A 19,626-nucleotide genomic window follows, 5' to 3' on the forward strand; every position below is an offset into this window, starting at 1 on the left:
ACTTTATCGTCGTCAAATGGACTCTTACTAGGGCGAAAACTCTATTTCGATGTTCTTCTTCTTCTTCGTTTGAGTTTTACGGCAGTTGGCATCCATAGTGTTCTATTTCGATGTTAATTAGTGACTGTTAATCACACTAACAGCATATTTGCCACAATGTTACATAACAAAATCGCACACTTCCTATAAATTTAATACTTCTCTTTTTACCGCTCTTCCATGAAGAGTGGACAGGCTAGACATTGCTGTGCGCCTCCCTAACTATTTTTATCATTTGGCTATAACATTCAAAAATGATTTAAATGTTTTTTTGTGCTACGCATGTCCTTATTAACAAAGTGGCTATAAGTCTATTAATACTGTAGTAGTTTTAGTAGTTTAAGATTTACGCTAAGAGCCACAACGCGGCGCTGCAGTATTACAGCGGAGGTTTTCAGAGGCGGAAGTGACTTATACACATCTCGGAAGTTGTTTTTGTGACTGTCAGAAGGGCAGACATTTTGGCCCATGTAGACGACAATTTTGCGAGATTGTCTGACAAACAAAATAAATCTTGTCCTCTGCAATAATTTCTCTGTGTTTGTACACTCATATTTCACCACAATCATGTGGTATGAGATATTGCCCGGTTTTGCTATTATGACAGTTTGTCTGATGATTCCTGGCATCGCAACTGCTCAAATCCAGAAGTTCACAAACGGTGGCAAGGTGAGTTATGATGATGATGAGCAATGTTTTGTCACTCTTTATCATTGAGTATATACTTTTATGAACCTTTCATTATATATAAACGTTTGTTTCAGATTGACATTTGTCTGATGTTTCTGTTTGCTCTCGTATAGTAAGTCTACAGCATTTAATACAACAGTTACTACTTCTTGCACTCAGGAAAAGAGGATCGTACGGGTTCCCTATCACTGGTATTTGCTGGAGAGAGACAGGAGAGTGTCTGGAACTGGTGCACACTACCATGCCAAGGTAAAACTTGTGTAAGGTTGTATAAATATGTATCAGTACTGACAATATGCTTGCAAAACCCCGCGTTTTAATATTCTTTGTTTATTTCACAGGGACTTGAAAACATCAAATGAAGATCCACCAAGCAACAATTGAAATGTACATTTTGTCCAAGTCGTCTATTAAAATGTTATCTTTAAATTATTAATTGGCTTGCTGTTGTCATTTTTTTGTGTTTATATTTTTTATTGAACTGTTATATAGTACTGTTTTGATACTAGAATTTAGTTGACAGTAAAACATTTTATCAGATCACTCTGTCACTTCACTGTGTATTCAAGTGTAATGATCCAATCCCTGCAGTTTTTTACAGATACAGAGCAATGCATATACATACATTGTACATAATGCACATTACATATGATACTACAGTCTACCAAATGTGCAAAGTACTTAAAATAATTATAATCGATCAATTTAAGTGGATCCATAAAATGCTTGAAAATATACTAAAGTACACATAATGTGCATAAACAGGGTGTAATGTGTTTATGTAATATACACACTCCACAGAATCCTTTGACAGCTTCAAATGGAGTGCCTGAAGACATGATATGTGGTAATGTGATGCACTAAGCTTATTTTGTGAAGGAAATCTTGTGCACTTTTTACATCCATTTAGACGTCCAGTAAAGAAAATTGAGATGAAGAAGCAGCAAGCATGCAGACTTGACATACTTCTGTTTCAAACCATAATGCTTACAGCAGTCTTTGTGGCTCGTACCGTCATAGAATTGTGATTTCCAGGCTGGGAAAAGGCATGGAAATTACTATTGTGAATTTATTGTGTAGATTTTGCTCTTTGTAAGTACAATAAGATTATTAGTGTTTTTTAATATAGCTGTAAATGTAAAAATCCATTATTTAAAAGTTACTTTTAATGTTGTAGTATAACGTGTACATATGCTTTATCTTTGAATAACTATATGGGTGGTTAATTATTTTTTTAAATGCACTGCATATATTCCATTTAAATAAAATAATTCTTAAGAAAAACAAATGAATATTGTTGGCAATTTCTAAAACTAGAGATTCAAAGCACATAACAAAAAACAGAGACTATATTTGAACTAACCTTACAAGGTTAATAAACGCAGGGTTATTTATTATTAGGGGTTAATTATCCTCTTTAATGAACGTTCCAGCATGACAGTGAATCACATGACAATTTTTATTTAGATGCAACACATTACATGATGGGTATTACAGTGGTTAATGGTTTGAGTTCTGCTGATCACAGTTTATTTCTTGTTTGTAATAAAAGAAACATACATATCAATTTTAGTTCACAAGCCTCACCATGTACTGTACAGGAGGATGCCCAAGCACACAAAAATGAATGCAAACACACATTTTAAGTAAAATCTGTGACTTAATCACATTTTATGTTGTCTTTTTCGTTTTAAAAAAGAAAAATAATGACATTCCAACTGAAAATATTATTCTGCAGGACAGCCTACTTCTCGTCTTTGCCTTTAGTTTTACTGTACACCATTTCCCTGAAGCTGGAAGGGATTTTGCTCTCCCTCTTTCTTCGTTCCTCATGGTTAAAGGAAGCAAGCGCCCTCTTCTCATCAGCACTGTAGATCTGGTTTTCCTTTCTCAGACGCACAGCCTCCATACGCCGATGTCTGAGGGCATAAAAAAATAGCATATAAAAATGTGTAAAAATGTGTATGATACACCACCTACAATTATATCAGTTTCACCTTTAAATGTACAGTTTCACCTGTACAATATAAACGTTTCATACATGCTTCCACTCATGACATAGCCACATTTCTCAAACTCTGCAATCTCATCACTAGTCAAACTAACCTCTGCTTAAGCAAACTCCAGTCCGAACACCACTGGCCACAAGCTTTGGGCTTTGGGCTCTGCTCTCACGGAGAATATTTACTTATATAGCATATTTTATTTTAGATGAACTAGAAACAAGAAACAATTTATAAAGTTTTATTTTGAAATGTAAGTCAATAACAATTGGCTGGAGCCAGAACCAATGGTGAAAGTCTTTGCGGGAGGAGACCCCGCCCCATTTTGGAGGTTCTGCCCACTTTTGGAGTTCACGCCCCATTTTGGAGATCTCCGGTCTGCTGTTATACCTACTTGGCCAAATGCCTGCTTTCCTCTTTTACATCACCTCAGTGTTGCCAAGTCCACAGTTTTCCCTCGGAATTCAAGTAGGTATAACTGCAGCCCGGAGACCTCCAAAATGGGGTGTGAACTCCAAAAGTGGGCAGAACCTCCAAAATGTTAGGGTCAGGTGGGGTAGGTGGTTACACTTTACTTGAAGGGGTGTGCGTAAGACTGACATGACACCTTCAATTGCGCATGCGTGTCATGTGCCTGTCTGCCAATGGGAGGAAGCCATACCCTATTCTGGAGCTCCCACCCCGTTTTGGAGTTCCCGCCCCCATTTGGAAATCTTTAGATTAAATTACATTTTAAAATACTAGTAATCAGACTACAGCTACTTTTTTATTGATTACATGATTACATATTCACACAATAGCAATAAATTATTATTTATTTATTCTCCTTAATTCCTCTTTTTCTTCTTTTAAATGTTCCTTTCTAGCCTACCGCTTATATCAGTTCAGAAAGTCTTCCAGTTTTGTGGACATTCACTCAAAGACAAAGGTCAGGTGACTTTAATTACACAGAAAATTAAGAGGCCACACAGCATTTGACCACTGGATTTACAAAAATCATTTTAATTTTAAAAAGTGTTTTCTCAACATTTCAACATTGCATCAACTACTGATGAACACATTCATTTTTTTTTAAATTATCACTCAGTGGGTTATTTAACCATGTATTTCTGTGTCTTCGGAAGGCTTGTGTCTTTCAAACACATTCAAATGCACAAATTCACGTTATTTCTTGTTTACATGTAACGCAGGGATTCCCAATTTTTTTGTCAGCTGAATCTCTTTCACCTAATATATTTATTTGAAGTACCCCCTGAGATTTTAAGAAAATAAGTTAATGATTAAGTAACACATTTGCATGTCCATGGTTCTCTGATGTTGGTTAATGCTTACATGACATGCAGGTAAACAAATTATTTATTTTTTTAGTAAGTGTTTATTTTGATTGTTGTTATTTACATTTTTTGTAATTTTACATTTTTATAATTTAATTATTAACTTTTCATTAAACTCTCGAACCCTCTGCAGTTCCTTCAAGAGCCTGAGTTTGGGCAACCTTGACAAACAGTAATGTAATATTTAGTTTGCTTAAGTGCACTTAATTATGTCAATGACAAGAAATGTAATATATTTTCTTTTTCTTAGAATTTTTAAATCAATACGATACAAGATTATCCTATTTAAATCAATATGATAAACAAGTTAGGTCAAAAGTAATCTAAAATTATTCTGATTATATTACCTAAAATGTGTAATGTAATGGATTACATTACAAACCACATTTTTGTCATGTAATTTGGAATCGTTAACGGGTTACAATTTTCAAGTAATCTACCCAGCTCTGTGTATATTTAATGTATTATTGTGTTTGAATACAGGATTCACAAAGACGTTTGAAACTCACACAAAACCACTGCTAGAGAGAATACACATTTTTGTAATTTGGACTTGTGAAAACCTGATAGTTACTGAGATGTATATATATATGAGACTAATAACACTGTAATAAAACTTTTATACAGTCTACAACATGTCTATGACAAGTCTTGTCATGCCAATAAATCACTTTGTAATTTTCAGTTTTTAAAATTCTTCTTCTTCCTCTACATATTAATAATAATTATTATTATTATTTCTTTATTTTACATAGCACCTTTCTACACTCTCAAAACTGAAACTATAGATCTCTTTGGTTATTTTATTTGTAAAATGAGACTACCATTAAAAGCTACTTATATTATACTGATTTGAAAAATGAACCTTTATGGGGAAAAAACCCTGAAACAACAATGTAAATCACCTAAAGCTTTTCAAATGTATGTAATTTGCCCCAATGTGTAGGCTACTTAAAATAATTATCTGTATTATTGCATTATGCATTTGTTTTCTATACGCCTATTCATATGTGTACAGATACAAGTAAAGTTTAAGGAAAATTCTTCCTGTCTCATTAACATTCATCACACGTCTGTTGAGGCAGACTGTTGTGCGCGACTCCTGTCGGTTGGTGGAGGCGCGAGCGCCAGACTCGTTCATCTCAGACAAGGAACTCGAGCTCCGTTGTGTTGTCCACGGCAACCGACTCACGTTATCGCTGTCATTATTGTTTAAGAAAATAAGAATCGTGGATTTTGACGGGTCGCTCTGCAGGTATAGCATGTTGGCAATTAATTTCCGAAAATGTGTGAGATTAAAACTTTAATTCATCTTCTTTAACCACATACGCGTTGCTGTGCATCAAAGAGTCTGATAGGCCGCGCGCTGCCGCCAAACCAGGAAGGAGAGTTGAATTGAGCCATTTGTTTTTGTTTTCACGCTGACCGCTGCACACCGGGGTCTTACCGGTTCTGAGTGCTACCATTAAAAAGCTGTGGCCTCACCGAAATAGCATTTTGTTTAATCACGTCAAACTAGTCAAAGGCATTCGGTTTTTTTGTCACTTTTCCATACGTCTTTATGCTTGGCTTTTGTTGCTGTACAATTAGCCAGCTAACGTTAGCTTTCCTGCGATTCTCGTGCATATCCTCATTTTATTGCTTTGAATTTAGAAATTGCTTTGTATTTAACTTGTAAGTAAGTTAATGTTTAGGTCGACATAACAACTTGAGAGAAAAATATGACATAAAAATATGATTTGGCATTGATAGCTAAAGTGTGTCTGTGAGAGTACATCTCTTTCATAACTGAAAGTACAATGTAGAAAGCCTTCTATATATATTTTTTTTTTAAATAACATTTTAACACGTTTTCTAATAGATTTGTTCTTAATACTAATCTGTTAAAACTGTTAAAGTACATTAAACCATATTTTACCCTTTTCTCCACAGGCATGTCGAAACTAAAGCTAATATCTGCAGCAGACACTCAGTACCCAGCATCACTGTTGAAGTCCATCAATGATGAGCGACACAGTGGTTTATTCTGTGATGTCACCATAATCGTGCAAGACCGCAAGTTCAAGGCGCACAAATGTGTACTGTCCGCCTCAAGTACCTATTTCCGTCAACTTTTCGCAGTTGCTGGACAAGTTATAGAGCTGAACTTCATCAAGGCAGACATATTCGATGTGATCTTGAATTACATATACACGTCTAAAATCTACAGAGTTCGCTCGGACAGACTTGAGGATCTCATCAGCGCCGGTCAGGCTTTGGGAGTGACGTTCATAGCCAGTTTAGGAACGCCGCTCGCCCAAGTCAAAGGTTTACCGGGGCTGTCCAAAGAAAGTGAGAACAACAGCATCAATTCCTCTGAGAAGAATGACACCGGAGGTGAGAATATGCCAATCATTACTGAGACATTCTCACTGTCCGCTGAAGAGTTCAACATGGCGTGTGTTAATACGGAAAAGGAAGTGGACTCAGACAGCGATGATGTTCTTTTCGTCTCAAAAACAGAGGCCCCTCAAGCTCAAAAGACCAAGATGTCAAACGTTAATGGCAAAGAAGGAGGGCCAGAAGCTAAAAAACAAAAAATGACAAACGAGCAAGAAATTGCCTGTAAAGATTCAACAGCCCAAGAGAGAAACAACAAGCTTTCTTCTGAAAGAAATACATCACTCCAAAATAACTTTGAGCCCCAGCCCGATGTTGTGATCCTCTCAGATCCAGAATCCAGTAGCAGTGCTCTCACTTCACCAGTAAGAACGAGCTCAAACAGCGAACCCACCACCCCAGCTGGTGTGAACAGCCTTCCTCCTGATCCTCACAGCACCTCGCTGCCTCTAGACAACAATGAAGTGCTCGGAGTCCAAAAGAAAGAGGTCCTTCTAGAGCACTCGCCTGATCATCCTGGAAAAATCAGACTGTCGGATGTAAGGCCGACGTATAGCACCAATAATGGACCAGTACCAGCAATGAACATAGTCCCGGCGGTGTTGGAGAAAAAGACGATAACATTAGACAAAGCCTCAGAAATCGATTCACTATCGCCGGGTTGTAAAGTGTACGCCAACATCGGCGAAAACACCTACGACATTGTTCCAGAAAAAGAGGATCCTGTAGAGGGATCGGCTCCTGGTAGGAAATCGCAAACCCCACACGGTGTTCCCAGTGTGAGCAATCACTCGCCTCAAGGAAAGAAAAAATCTAAGCTGGATCAGGAGGATCACTACGAACTTATCATGGATGGAAAGACCTTTTACGTGTGCATCGTGTGCAAGCGTCCCTATGTGTGCCTGACGAGCCTCAGGCGGCACTTTAACACTCACTCGTGGGAACGAAAGTATCCGTGCCATTACTGCAGCAAGGTTTTTGCCCTGGCCGAGTACAGAACCAAACATGAAATCACTCACACGGGCGAAAGACGGTACCAGTGTTTACTGTGCAATGAAACCTTTCTCAATTATCAGATTTTGTCCACCCACTGCAAGCAAACGCACAACCAAGACCCGTCGGGAAGGAAAGAGAAAGATGACTCGTGTAACAACTTGTATCGGCTGCTGCCATGTAAAACGTTGCAGTTCAAACCGTATTCCTTCGTGTCCGAAGAGCCGGGAGGGATTCCGGTGATTGGTGAAGATGGGACTGTCCAACATGTAAACCCCGACAAAGAGCACTTTACCAACCAGCCACTTCCAGCTAGCCAAAGCAAAGCACTGACCTGGGACGACATCTTTGTAGAATCCGAAGCACAAAACAGGCCGGCGGCTTCACCTCCGCGCCCTATCGACCAAATAAATGCAGAAACCAGGAATGAATTTGAGTTTGTTATACCAGAGACGTACTGAGCATGCTTGTGCACTGCTCTGGCTCAGGTGCCTTGTTCCTTTGTACGTGCTTTTAATTTGAGAGGCGAGTGGTCGTGGTTCTTTGGACCATTTGATTGAAAACTCAACTTCAGTATCCATCAACTCATGAAAGTTGTTTCAAGGTGCTTTAATGTATATTTAGACAATGTATTACTTAGTGCTGGTTTACAGTTCAGTTTCACAATCCATTATTGAATCATAATAATGCTTCATCAGATAATATGACTAAGTAGACAATACATATTTTATGTACAGCTACATTAGATCTGTGTAGAGCTGACCTTTAATATTTTCTATTCCCATTTTTGTTCCGGACATTACAACCATGTCGTATGTAATTAGTAGGGATCAAGTACAGTTTGTTACAGTTATTTTTTACAATTATGTAATTTTGATGTGTAAATGCTTTTTAGGAGAGCAGTACATAAATCCCTAGTCCAAAATCAAGTGTAATGAAAATTCAGAGTCAACATAAAATCATGCCTTTCGTTTTCAAAGTTTCTTTTGAAAGAGACGCTAACATCATTTTAATTTTCTTGTCAGCTTCTTATGGTAGTTATTAATGATTGTTTGGCACTAGATAGTTTAGTGTTAATGGCAGGTATCGGTCCTGCGGTAAGAAACAGTTTGAATGTTTGTATTTATAGTTTTTGATTGTCAGCAGGTTTTAAGAAGGATGGAGTAAATATGTGAAATTTGTAATCCCATCTGTCCAGTAATTATGTTTTGAGGTTGTTTATTTATATGCTGGCCATATATCCTGATATATATCCCCAGACAGTAATCGAGACCTGAAGAGAGATATTCATCCCTCCTCCACTCATGTCTAGAGAAACAAGATACTGAATTGTTCTGGGTAATCAAAGGGTCATGTTGGTAGTACAGAGGACCTCTCCTTTACGGTTGAATATTTTGTACATATGTCATTTTTTAAAATGTTTTTTTTCAGCATAGTTTTATCAGTTATTTTAGCTTTGTGGGCTGTGAGAAGAATCTGTGAATACAATGAGATTCCTTCAGTCAGAACTAGTGCTTTAACGCCATAACCATGTACATGATAGTACTGAAGACCTTCATTTTAACACTTTCTTCCCTTTTGGAACCTATTTATTATTAGGTCTTAGTGTGATATAGAATGAAATAAAACTTTGAAGAAAGTACACATGTATTTCTTTTATTTCCAAGAGCATGATGAAAGTGATTAGTATTTTTCAGTATGATAACCACCAGTCAATATGAACATTCCTGGCTCTGTATCAGAGTGGATCTTGTCGTTGAACATATTATAATGCACTGATTCATGAATATAAACTGATGAGGGATCAAATGGATTCAGTGGTCGAGTGCCAGTGTGATAATGAAGCAAAAAGTCTATTCCAGCTATACAATTTATATTTAATACTAAGCTGAACTATCAGTCTTTCATTTTAAGATTTTAACATCAAATGTAAACAATGCTTTCATGTGACATGAATGTGGTCAAAAATGAACAAACGAGGCAAAGATCCACTTTACGAGTTTTCTTTATAGCATGTGACTGTACTACAACCACCAGTTGCACCCAAATGTCAAATAGGAAGTAATGAAATCATTGAATTTGAAGTAATATCTCTACTCACATCAGTAAAGGACAATGTTCTTTATATAAATCAATCACATGAAGTACAGTGTATAGACATGGCATTCACAGTGGACACGCAAACAGACAAAAAGGAGATCACTAAGTCTCAAGACTCAATTCTGTTGTGTTACGAGAAGGCAGTTTGATCGTTCGGTATATGTACAACATATACAACATTGCACACACTGATATATTTGCATTGTGGAGGGAATTTCTATTATTACGTAGTGAACAATGTAGGTTTATATGAAGCTAAGCCTCCTTTTTTACATTCGGTAAGTCCTGTCGGCAACGCAGAACAGCGGACGAATGTGAAATGTACAAGTTTTGAAAGCCCTCTCATTCTTCATACCACTATGTAAGAGCTTATTACTTTGCATAAATCAAGCAAAGGATATTTTTGTCACAAAAGGTTATTCGAATTTGTGATATGATTGTGTGCATTACGTAATGCAGAAGAAACACCACATATTACAGGTTAGATCTTAGATCCTAATGAAGCACTCAGGAGGACAAAAATAAGATTCAGCCTAAATATATGTACAGTTCTTTGCAATCTAGCTGCCCGAAACAGTTAAAAATAACTCAAGTAATTATCTAGAACTGTGTGAATACAGTAAATTCTGAAGACAATAAAGTGCAAATCAAATGCTAGATAAGATAAGAGACTCAGCCTCGTGCCGAGAGAGCAGAGGCAATGCGAAACACTTTGTGCCACTTTGGAAGGGAGAAGTTCACATTATGGAGTTACGCAAAGAAAACGTTACCTATAACGGGAAGAAGAGGCAAGCCAGGTGGAGCCGTACTGGAAGCGGACACACATTTTAAGGCTTATCTGTGAACAGTCTTGATCTCATAGTCAGGCTAGTTGTTATTAGGTATAGTCCTCTTGGTTTGAGGCTACATAATGTGAATATTTTACACACTGGGTTTGACTTGAGCGAATCCTGTCAAGGTTTAATGTTGCATATTACATCTGCTGAATGGTTATGAATGAGCGTGGTTAATGCTGTAGTCTCCGCACTTAACCCGCTGCACAGGTGAACCTCCTCTGCAAAGGTCGTTCATTCAGAACAATTATTGTTCAATGATGGGGTACTCCAATATCCAAAAATGCCCAATGCCAGTTTCTCTGTCTTCCTTAGACTGGTCCCTTAGGGGCTGTATGGTGGGGGCTTCTCATCAGGTGGGTAATAAGGAGGAGAATAGCGAGGCGGGATCATATTTGGCCACATGTGACTGGCTCCAGACTGAGAGTCATCAGACAGGCCTGAAGAGTCAGGAAACATGCTGGCACCCTGTAAAATCACATTAGCACACATATCATACACCTTCAAAACGTATAAAGTATAATCTCTAAAGCTCTAAATCAGGATTACTATTGTTAACTAAAACTAAAACCTTAAAAAATAGTGAAAATAGTTCAATAAAATAGATGTTAACTAAAATAAAATATTAAAAAAAAAGCTTCACCTTATTAAACTTAAAAGGCAACATTAGTCATTTTCCTTTAGTTTTAGCTACTAAAGTAACCAAAACAAAATAAACTGAAACTAAAAAATAAATATTATATAGATATTTTTAAAAACTAAAAAATATAAAAATGCCAAAAACACGCAACAAAACATTAGTGCTTTAAAAACAGAAAATATAAATATAATTCAAAATATTAACAATTATAAAAGGATATCAATGATAGTCAAATAACACTGCTCTCAATAAATTAAATATTGATTTTTTTGTACCAGGGGATGATCTTTTTGTGCTTATTGTATATTTGAATACATTTTTTAAAATAATTGATTGCATTAAGTTATTGTTAACTGACAGGTGTAATTAAAAAATAAATAGAAATATACAATATAAACATTATATTACTATATTATAGTATAGTAATAATAATAATTCCATATGTACATTTCATATATCATTAAATACATAATACAACATAAGTATATGTATTATATTTTATTATATTATACATTTAGCATTTTCATCTCATCGAACAAGTATTGTAGAAAAAGTCTATATCATTTACTAGAGTGACTTATAAATGCCCACTGAAGCATGCAACACAAAGTGGGCTGACAGCTCAAAGTGAATGCGATTACCTGAAGGTCATAGGCAGTGTATGGAGGTAAGCAGGGGGCAGTGTTGTAAAAAGAGTTGTTGGATGCTATGGGTCCAGGAGTCTCTGGGGGCGGAGGAATAGGGAGAGGTTCTGGCTCACAGGAATCTGGTGCTGCTGTAGGCATCTTTAAAAAGAGACCCAATGAATGTCACAGGAGCTCAGAAATCATACAAAATGCAACTAATATAAGCTGCACTGCATTTCAATCTCACCATGTCCTTGAATCCCCCCAGCACGGCGGCGGTGATGATGCCCAGAAACAGAGCAACAATGTTGAGGATAGTAGCAGACCACAGCAGGTGGTAAAGATGCACAACGTCCTGACAGCTCCGCACCTCTGTGTACTCGTGATACCCTCCTCGCAGTTCCACTCGACTGAGATGGCGAGGACAGAAATGTATTATCGTAAGAGGCTCATAAAAAGAAATACAACACATATAGGTGACAGGCCGAGCAACAAAAGAGGTGAAGCATGACAGAACAGCAATTCATGCAAAATAAAAGAACAAAACCATCTGCATACCAGTGCACATCACTCTTAAGAAGAGCATGAAATGGATAAATATATCCAGTCTCCTTATTTAAGCTCACTGTCATACTTTTAACCTAAATTATTGCTGTCTCTCCTCACCTGTGAAACAGGAACCAGAGAACACTAAATCTTAGTTCCTTTCACTTCACGAGTAAAGTAACTGTATGTAAAGTACAGCGACTGTATGTAGCCACACTCAAGATTTTAACAACAACAAATAATGGGCTGTCAATGTCATTGAGGGGCTAAAAGTGGAAAGACCTACTTCCAAATCATGGAGGATTTCCTAAATTTTTTCAAAACATCTTTATTCTGAAGTCCCATAAGAGGATGCTCTCTGAAACATAAATAAACACAAACGTTCTTTCGAACAGTGCTGAATTCCAGGGATAGAAGCACACACCATACAAGCAAATATAAACCAGAACCAAGGTAAAACAAAGATAGCATAGTTGTTGTTAGGTTTTTTTTTTCTTTCAGATTGCCTGTTTGCAGAAGGTATCCTAGGAGGGATGTATCCAAATGGGACTCGCTCACACACACATACATACTTGCCACAGCTGTAAAGGTCACAGCAGTAGCAGGTGTTGCTCTTCACACGCAGGTTACAGGAGACGCGAGATGCGGTGTGACAGTGAACCTGAAAGACAGATGTGCTTTCTAAATGGGATTATAATATACTAATAACAAAACCCATAAATTCAGAGGCTTGTAATTTGGCAAGAGCGCTTCTCTCAGGCTGACGACTCACATCTAAATCAAACGCGGTCCCACTGGAGTAATATTCACATCGGCCAGCATATAGAGGTCTGAGGTCCTTTGAAACAACAACAGCAGTATGCCATAACAGAGATTTAACTGCGATGATTTTCTGAAGAAAGGCATTTTACAATAACATGGTGTGGAAGCACTTACTATATGTCTTGCAGCAAAAACGCCATCCACTATAGCACAACAGAAGGCCGCCACCACACCGAAGCTGATGAAGACAATGGAGGCCACCAGCTGTAAGCAGAACAGCAGTGTCAGCCTATTCATCTGCTGTAGTAGCTCAATGCACGTGCATTCACACCTGGTCACTAGTACTATGTACGATTCCTTACAGAGACAGATTGAGGTGGTTTGTCTAAAATCTTGTAGATGTGTCTATTATGGGATACGGAGATAATCTGGACTGAATGGATTCGGCCTTATTGCCACTTAACTTCGCTGATTTCCCTGCCATTTTACAACCAACCATTTAGATACCCGTCACTCCATTCTGTCGGCAATCAAAGGCACTTTGCAGAGGCGTGTCTCGTGGCATTGTAAAATCAAGAATATGGAAAACATTTAACTGCCCAAATCAGATTAATAAATAATACCGTTTTGTGTTATTTTTGATGTGCTGTATCTAATCTAAATAAGTGCATATCTTAAAACAGCTCATTCTTTTCTAGAAAAAAAGTTTGAGATCAGTGAAAATGCTTCTATTTTGCATTTTTCTAATTTAACAAAAATGATATCTTACTTATATTAATATTTTTATTATAAATAATAAAATATAATATTAATACCCTACTGCTCAAAAGTTTTGGGCTAAAGATATTTTTGGAAAGAAATTAATATACTGTTATTCAGCAAGGATGCATTAAATTTATAAAAAAATAATAGTAAAGACACGATTTATAATGTTACAAAAGGATTCTGGATAAAAAGTATCACAGTTTTGCAACTTTAAACAGCACAAAGCACTATTTTAAAGATAACAATAATGCAAAATGTTTTAAGCAGAAAATCAGCTTATTAGAATTATTTCTGAAAGATCATGTGACACTAAAGACTGGAGTAATGATGCTGAAAATAGTAATAATATTTCACAATATTACTGTATTTTTGGTCAAATAAATGCATGCTTAATGAGCATAAAATACGTATTTCAAAAAAATCTTACGGACCCCAAACTTTTGAATAGTGGTGTATATAATATTTAAATACATAATAATGCTTTAAATATATTTTATATGATTTCATATATTAAAATAAAAATATATATGAATATTATATTTATATTATAAATACAATTATTATGTATAATACTTATATTTAATGTATACAACTTATATTATCAGTGTAATGAGTGATAAGGATTAAAAAAATGATCATACGTTTCAGAATGCCTTAATATTTGAGCTGATGAAGACAATGGAGGCCACCAGCTGTAAGCAGAACAGCAGTGTCAGCCTATTCATCTGCTGTAGTAGCTCAATGCACGTGCATTCACACCTGGTCACTAGTACTATGTACGATTCCTTACAGAGACAGATTGAGGTGGTTTGTCTAAAATCTTGTAGATGTGTCTATTATGGGATACGGAGATAATCTGGACTGAATGGATTCGGCCTTATTGCCACTTAACTTCGCTGATTTCCCTGCCATTTTACAACCAACCATTTAGATACCCGTCACTCCATTCTGTCGGCAATCAAAGGCACTTTGCAGAGGCGTGTCTCGTGGCATTGTAAAATCAAGAATATGGAAAACATTTAACTGCCCAAATCAGATTAATAAATAATACCGTTTTGTGTTATTTTTGATGTGCTGTATCTAATCTAAATAAGTGCATATCTTAAAACAGCTCATTCTTTTCTAGAAAAAAAGTTTGAGATCAGTGAAAATGCTTCTATTTTGCATTTTTCTAATTTAACAAAAATGATATCTTACTTATATTAATATTTTTATTATAAATAATAAAATATAATATTAATACCCTACTGCTCAAAAGTTTTGGGCTAAAGATATTTTTGGAAAGAAATTAATATACTGTTATTCAGCAAGGATGCATTAAATTTATAAAAAAATAATAGTAAAGACACGATTTATAATGTTACAAAAGGATTCTGGATAAAAAGTATCACAGTTTTGCAACTTTAAACAGCACAAAGCACTATTTTAAAGATAACAATAATGCAAAATGTTTTAAGCAGAAAATCAGCTTATTAGAATTATTTCTGAAAGATCATGTGACACTAAAGACTGGAGTAATGATGCTGAAAATAGTAATAATATTTCACAATATTACTGTATTTTTGGTCAAATAAATGCATGCTTAATGAGCATAAAATACGTATTTCAAAAAAATCTTACGGACCCCAAACTTTTGAATAGTGGTGTATATAATATTTAAATACATAATAATGCTTTAAATATATTTTATATGATTTCATATATTAAAATAAAAATATATATGAATATTATATTTATATTATAAATACAATTATTATGTATAATACTTATATTTAATGTATACAACTTATATTATCAGTGTAATGAGTGATAAGGATTAAAAAAATGATCATACGTTTCAGAATGCCTTAATATTTGTTTTGTCTCCATTTTGCTTTAATGACAGCAGCGCGGCTGAAGCTGCATGAACTGAGTGAAACCTGATGATCATGTTCTCCAGCATAATTTGAAAAGTATCCAAAGAGCATCTTGTGCTTCATGGAAACAAGAACATCTGACCATCTGTACAAAAGGATTTGACATGCTCAATTTTACAAATTTGCTTATTTGATTAGGGACCCACAAATAGTGCAAAAGCATCATAACACGTCGTTCCTTGTTTTACATTGTTCAAAAACGAAACATTGCTTGTTTCCAGGATTTTTTTCAGATTTATAAAATCTCAGACTTCCAGACACCAATCTACATGCTCGACTCCAAGGGTGGAGTGTGTATCATGCACTCTCCCAAAAGTAAGTGTCCCTGTGTGTCTATGATCTGGCCAGCCATGCCGTCCTCATGCATTCTTTATTTGGATCGTGGCACCTCCTATTCCCTCTGCACTTGAATGGCTTCTGAACATTCCTGCCTGAACATCCATCCCGCTCCCCTTACACTGAGCTATTTCTGGGTGCATTTCACCACAGGGCCTGCAACATGCCCTGCTATTCGAGCTCAAACCTGTGAGCCATTTCTGCCATTATGACACGACTAAAAACAAGCAGCTGAATCTTAAAAATGTGTTTGTTTGTGCGAGTATTTGGTTAGAAATGTCAATTGGATGATGGAATGCACAAGCACAGAATTCGATATGAGCAGTGTAATGAAAGACTCCTTACCATCTGCCTCTTATTCTCTATCAAATGAGCGCCAATGATTCCCAGAAAGGACCCGAAGCCGAGCTGAAAATATCACAGGGTGAAACTCAAGTCATGAGAGTTGCAACTCTATATAAAATATCAACCTATTTCAAAGTCTTAAAAGTAGACGACCTCACTTCATTATGATCCCACATACAATCTCCCATTCCCACAAAGTCTTTTGTCTTTCTACAAGCAGTATAGTTTATTTGATGGTGTGGTCAACATCCGAGTTAAGAGCTATATATATGAAATCTGGCCATGTCCCCAACATATAGTATTTCAAAACAGTCAATCCCTGCGGAATACTAGGAAAACACCTGTTACTTGTACAAAACGTTCTGGACTGTTACTTAAGCTTGTATGTTTTCTCCTAGAGTGTTGAACAAAATGATACTTGCTGTTGAATAATAAATGGATGAGTTCACTCAGTTCAACCGTACAGTAATGAGGTAATGGCCACCGGTCACCATAATGGCAGGCCAAGCGGAAAATAATTAAACATGAGGCCTTTCCTTCCCTGCAGTACTTTACATCACAAACCCATTTATAGAACAAGAGGATAGTTTGCAGTCTGTTTTACGCACGACTATGAACATTAGTAGCATACTTACAATGACTCCTGGATAGTAGCCACCGACAGTGATGTTTTGTGTCCTGGTAGTAGCGGCTAGACCAAAGACCAGGATGAGTATGGAGACAACAAGGAGCATCACTGTTACTATGATGGACTTTCTTTTCCTCCTCTTAAATGACCCTGGAAAAGACAACGGAGTAGGAAGAAGCCACGGCACAACACGCCCTTCCCCTGGGCAGCATTTGGTTACTCCTTCTTACATTTTAAGCACGTTCGTTTTGGGGTGAAGGCAGCAAAGCAAAACAACCACTGTATTTGACCTCTTGTATGTCTATAGTATCTACAACCGCAAAGGCACTGCCACAACCCAGAAACTCAGAAAGATGTAGGTGATGCAATATGATGGGTTTCTATCATCAAACAAAACATGTTTAAACTATTATAACCGCATAAAAACAAAATTTCACTTACGGTTGTGTATTTTTTATTAACAATATCAAACAGTGCTACATCGACATTCGTTGGGGGCATCCGAGACATGCAGGAATGTAGGTTACGGGACGCTTATTTCTCTCTCGTGCTAATATATTCTAATAATTAGGATGAATAAACGTTGCTAATCGCATTTAAATGTAAATACAAGCGTAAATTGTCCTCCGTTTTACCGTAATGGTCTGCGGGCGCAGTGAATGCCATTGACCTTGTACTTACCCATCGCATCTGAGATAGGAATACCGCTGCCTTGCGCATTCAGCCCCGCTGGCATTGTAACGTCAGGATATGCAGCATTAGCTGCAGTTATGACTTCAAGTCAAAAACAAAGAACCTAGTCAATAAGACAAAGACGCCTTTCCTCAGAGCCAATGGATGGAAACTCTTTTCCTGCCGTGGCATTCTCTGACACCATGCGTCCCCCGTGTAGCCGCGCTTCTCTCATCAGCATCTGGGTCTGTTGTTCATGAATCCGCTGCCCTCATCCCTTCAGCAGAACGCCGCACGGAGCACAGCACTGCGCATGCGCAAGGCAGAACCGCTCGCTGTGGGTCAGGATAGGAAGACATTGCGATTCGGTTCTTTCGAGCAGTCCGTTTCAGAAGAAACCTACCTGTTCAAAAATAGATTCAGAGGTTGTCCCTGAATGCATGTAGCACGCTTTAAACGTTCAAGTGAAGTCATGTGCAATTCGTGCATGTCACAAATTGCTGTTTATTACTTAAGGGTGTTTGTAATTTCATGCTTCCTTCCAATCAGTTTGCAGCCGTGATTCAGTTAATAAAAACTAAAGTCATTTAGAACTTAAATAGAATTACAAAGAACGACTACAACCATACAGGTTCTTGTATGCAGTTGCTAGAGTGCAAAACAAATTTCTAAACAATTCTACATATATTCACGACGTTTTATAGAGAAATTCGCGTTTCGCAGATTATTTTACCTGCTACATAAAGTAACAGTTTGGTTGGTTAACACGAAAATACTTTAAGAACATTCAATATAATCTATAAAATAATACTTTTGTGTAATTTGTCTACAAAAATGGCTATTTTGAAAGTCTCAGAACTAGAAGCAATATTAAAGTAATGAAAGTGCGCCATCATCAGGTAGATAGGGAAATAGAAACACAAAAGGTTTGAAAATAAAAATCAACGTTTCTGAGTTTAAAAAAAGTTCTTAAGTTTTCCCCCCCATTTTTTTTACTTGCATTTTTGTTTATTTTATGGTTCGCTCGTGCAGCTTGAGATCTAATTGACGTACACCAGGCTCCTCATGTATAGCACACCCATTGTTTATATTGATGCATCTCTTTCTTAGTCTCTCTCTCTCTCTCTCGCTCTCTCTCACTCTCTCACACACACATAAATAAATGAAAGTATATATCATGTGTTGCAGAGTTCAAAATATGTGTGCAGTTAAAGGCATAGTTTGAGTCCTACTTAGTTTTATGGTAACACATTATGCTAATTGCTGCTCCCACAGCAACATAGGCCTATTTCATAAAGGCTGGTTGTATTTAAGTAAATGTAACTGAATAGAAGTTAATGGATTTTTAGATCGCCTTTAATTTTTTACCAAAACGAGCATAGGCTACTACTTAAGTGTTTGCTTGCTTGTGTAAAAACTGAAGGAAATAAAACGCTACATTGAATATATTGATCTCTATTCCTCCAGCCCAGTTTTGTCACAAAGTAAATGATTGCATCTGCTCGTTTCAGTCCTTGATGGTCTTTCTTTGAATGACCTGCTCTTCACCAAAGAAAGCAGAAAGAACCAGACAAGACCGAATTTTCCATGACGCGATTTCTTTTCAGGTTTAAAAAAATCAGCGGGTTCACGGAGCTCAACGTGATCTGTGTACAAATATTAAGCTTGATGTCAACTTTGTGAATTTATTACGCGTTTGACGCCAACGCAGACTAAAGCTGGCACATATTTCACCATTTTGCGTTTGTCTCTTTAATCCATTATGTAATGCGCGTGAATACTCTCTCCAGTTTAACAGCCCAGCGAGTCAATGGGGATTGTTTAGTGACGGGTCCTGCATACTAACCCTCACTGTTCTAATGTGGTTGCTGATTCCGTACTTAGTGATTGACAACGGCAAATGTAGATCAGAACAGAAACGTATAATGCTGTTGGTATTTGCATAGAGCTTGTTTCAGCAGACAATGAGACTATGTGGTGTGCGTGTGCAGAATTCCACACAACACTAAACGAAGCTGC

General features: G+C 36.9%; 3 protein-coding genes across 4 annotated transcripts; 2 read left to right on the plus strand and 1 right to left on the minus strand.

The window, feature by feature from the left end:
- Positions 1-452: 452 nt before the first annotated feature.
- On the plus strand, positions 453-1,161 carry LOC107658147 (NADH dehydrogenase [ubiquinone] 1 alpha subcomplex subunit 1-like). The gene is made up of 3 exons (XM_016446612.1): positions 453-708; positions 889-978; positions 1,071-1,161. The coding sequence occupies exons 1-3, from the start codon at positions 607-609 to the stop codon at positions 1,089-1,091; spliced, it is 213 nt and encodes a 70-aa protein (XP_016302098.1). The 5' UTR covers positions 453-606; the 3' UTR covers positions 1,092-1,161.
- Positions 1,162-5,206: 4,045 nt separating this feature from the next.
- On the plus strand, positions 5,207-8,984 carry LOC107658128 (transcriptional regulator Kaiso-like). Its single transcript, XM_016446578.1, has 2 exons — positions 5,207-5,321; positions 5,999-8,984. The coding sequence occupies exon 2, from the start codon at positions 6,001-6,003 to the stop codon at positions 7,897-7,899; it is 1,899 nt and encodes a 632-aa protein (XP_016302064.1). The 5' UTR covers positions 5,207-5,321; positions 5,999-6,000; the 3' UTR covers positions 7,900-8,984.
- A 438-nt stretch (positions 8,985-9,422) lies between these two features.
- LOC107658139 (transmembrane protein 255A-like) lies at positions 9,423-17,935 on the minus strand. Of its 2 annotated transcripts, XM_016446598.1 has the most exons (10): positions 17,617-17,935; positions 16,943-17,085; positions 16,308-16,370; positions 13,120-13,209; positions 12,956-13,021; positions 12,756-12,844; positions 12,470-12,541; positions 11,885-12,047; positions 11,653-11,796; positions 9,423-10,839 (listed from the first exon to the last, which is right to left on the minus strand). In XM_016446598.1, exons 1-10 carry the CDS (start codon positions 17,669-17,671, stop codon positions 10,696-10,698), a joined length of 1,029 nt encoding a protein of 342 aa, XP_016302084.1. In that variant the 5' UTR covers positions 17,672-17,935; the 3' UTR covers positions 9,423-10,695. The 2 variants fall into 2 exon arrangements, with proteins under 2 accessions (XP_016302084.1, XP_016302085.1); XM_016446599.1 differs by lacking the exon at positions 12,470-12,541 and having other exon boundaries at positions 9,440-10,839; positions 17,617-17,934.
- Positions 17,936-19,626: the final 1,691 nt, after the last annotated feature.

This window comes from Sinocyclocheilus anshuiensis, unplaced genomic scaffold, assembly GCF_001515605.1.
Source record: "Sinocyclocheilus anshuiensis isolate Anshui unplaced genomic scaffold, SAMN03320099.WGS_v1.1 scaffold227, whole genome shotgun sequence".
In the NCBI taxonomy this organism is placed as follows: Eukaryota; Metazoa; Chordata; class Actinopteri; order Cypriniformes; family Cyprinidae; genus Sinocyclocheilus; species Sinocyclocheilus anshuiensis.

Excerpts from the sequence above, each read along its gene's own strand:
- LOC107658128 (XM_016446578.1), top strand. The coding sequence starts at position 6,001 with ATGTCGAAACTAAAGCTAATATCTGCAGCAGACACTCAGTACCCAGCA.
- LOC107658147 (XM_016446612.1), top strand. The coding sequence starts at position 607 with ATGTGGTATGAGATATTGCCCGGTTTTGCTATTATGACAGTTTGTCTG. Across the intron at positions 709-888 it reads AGTTCACAAACGGTGGCAAG|GAAAAGAGGATCGTACGGGT; the intron begins GTGAGTTATGAT and ends TCTTGCACTCAG. Across the intron at positions 979-1,070 it reads GTGCACACTACCATGCCAAG|GGACTTGAAAACATCAAATG; the intron begins GTAAAACTTGTG and ends TTTATTTCACAG.
- LOC107658139 (XM_016446598.1), bottom strand. The coding sequence starts at position 17,671 with ATGCCAGCGGGGCTGAATGCGCAAGGCAGCGGTATTCCTATCTCAGAT. Across the intron at positions 17,086-17,616 it reads TCCTATCTCAGATGCGATGG|GGTCATTTAAGAGGAGGAAA; the intron begins GTAAGTACAAGG and ends TGTCTTTTCCAG. Across the intron at positions 16,371-16,942 it reads GCTACTATCCAGGAGTCATT|CTCGGCTTCGGGTCCTTTCT; the intron begins GTAAGTATGCTA and ends TGATATTTTCAG.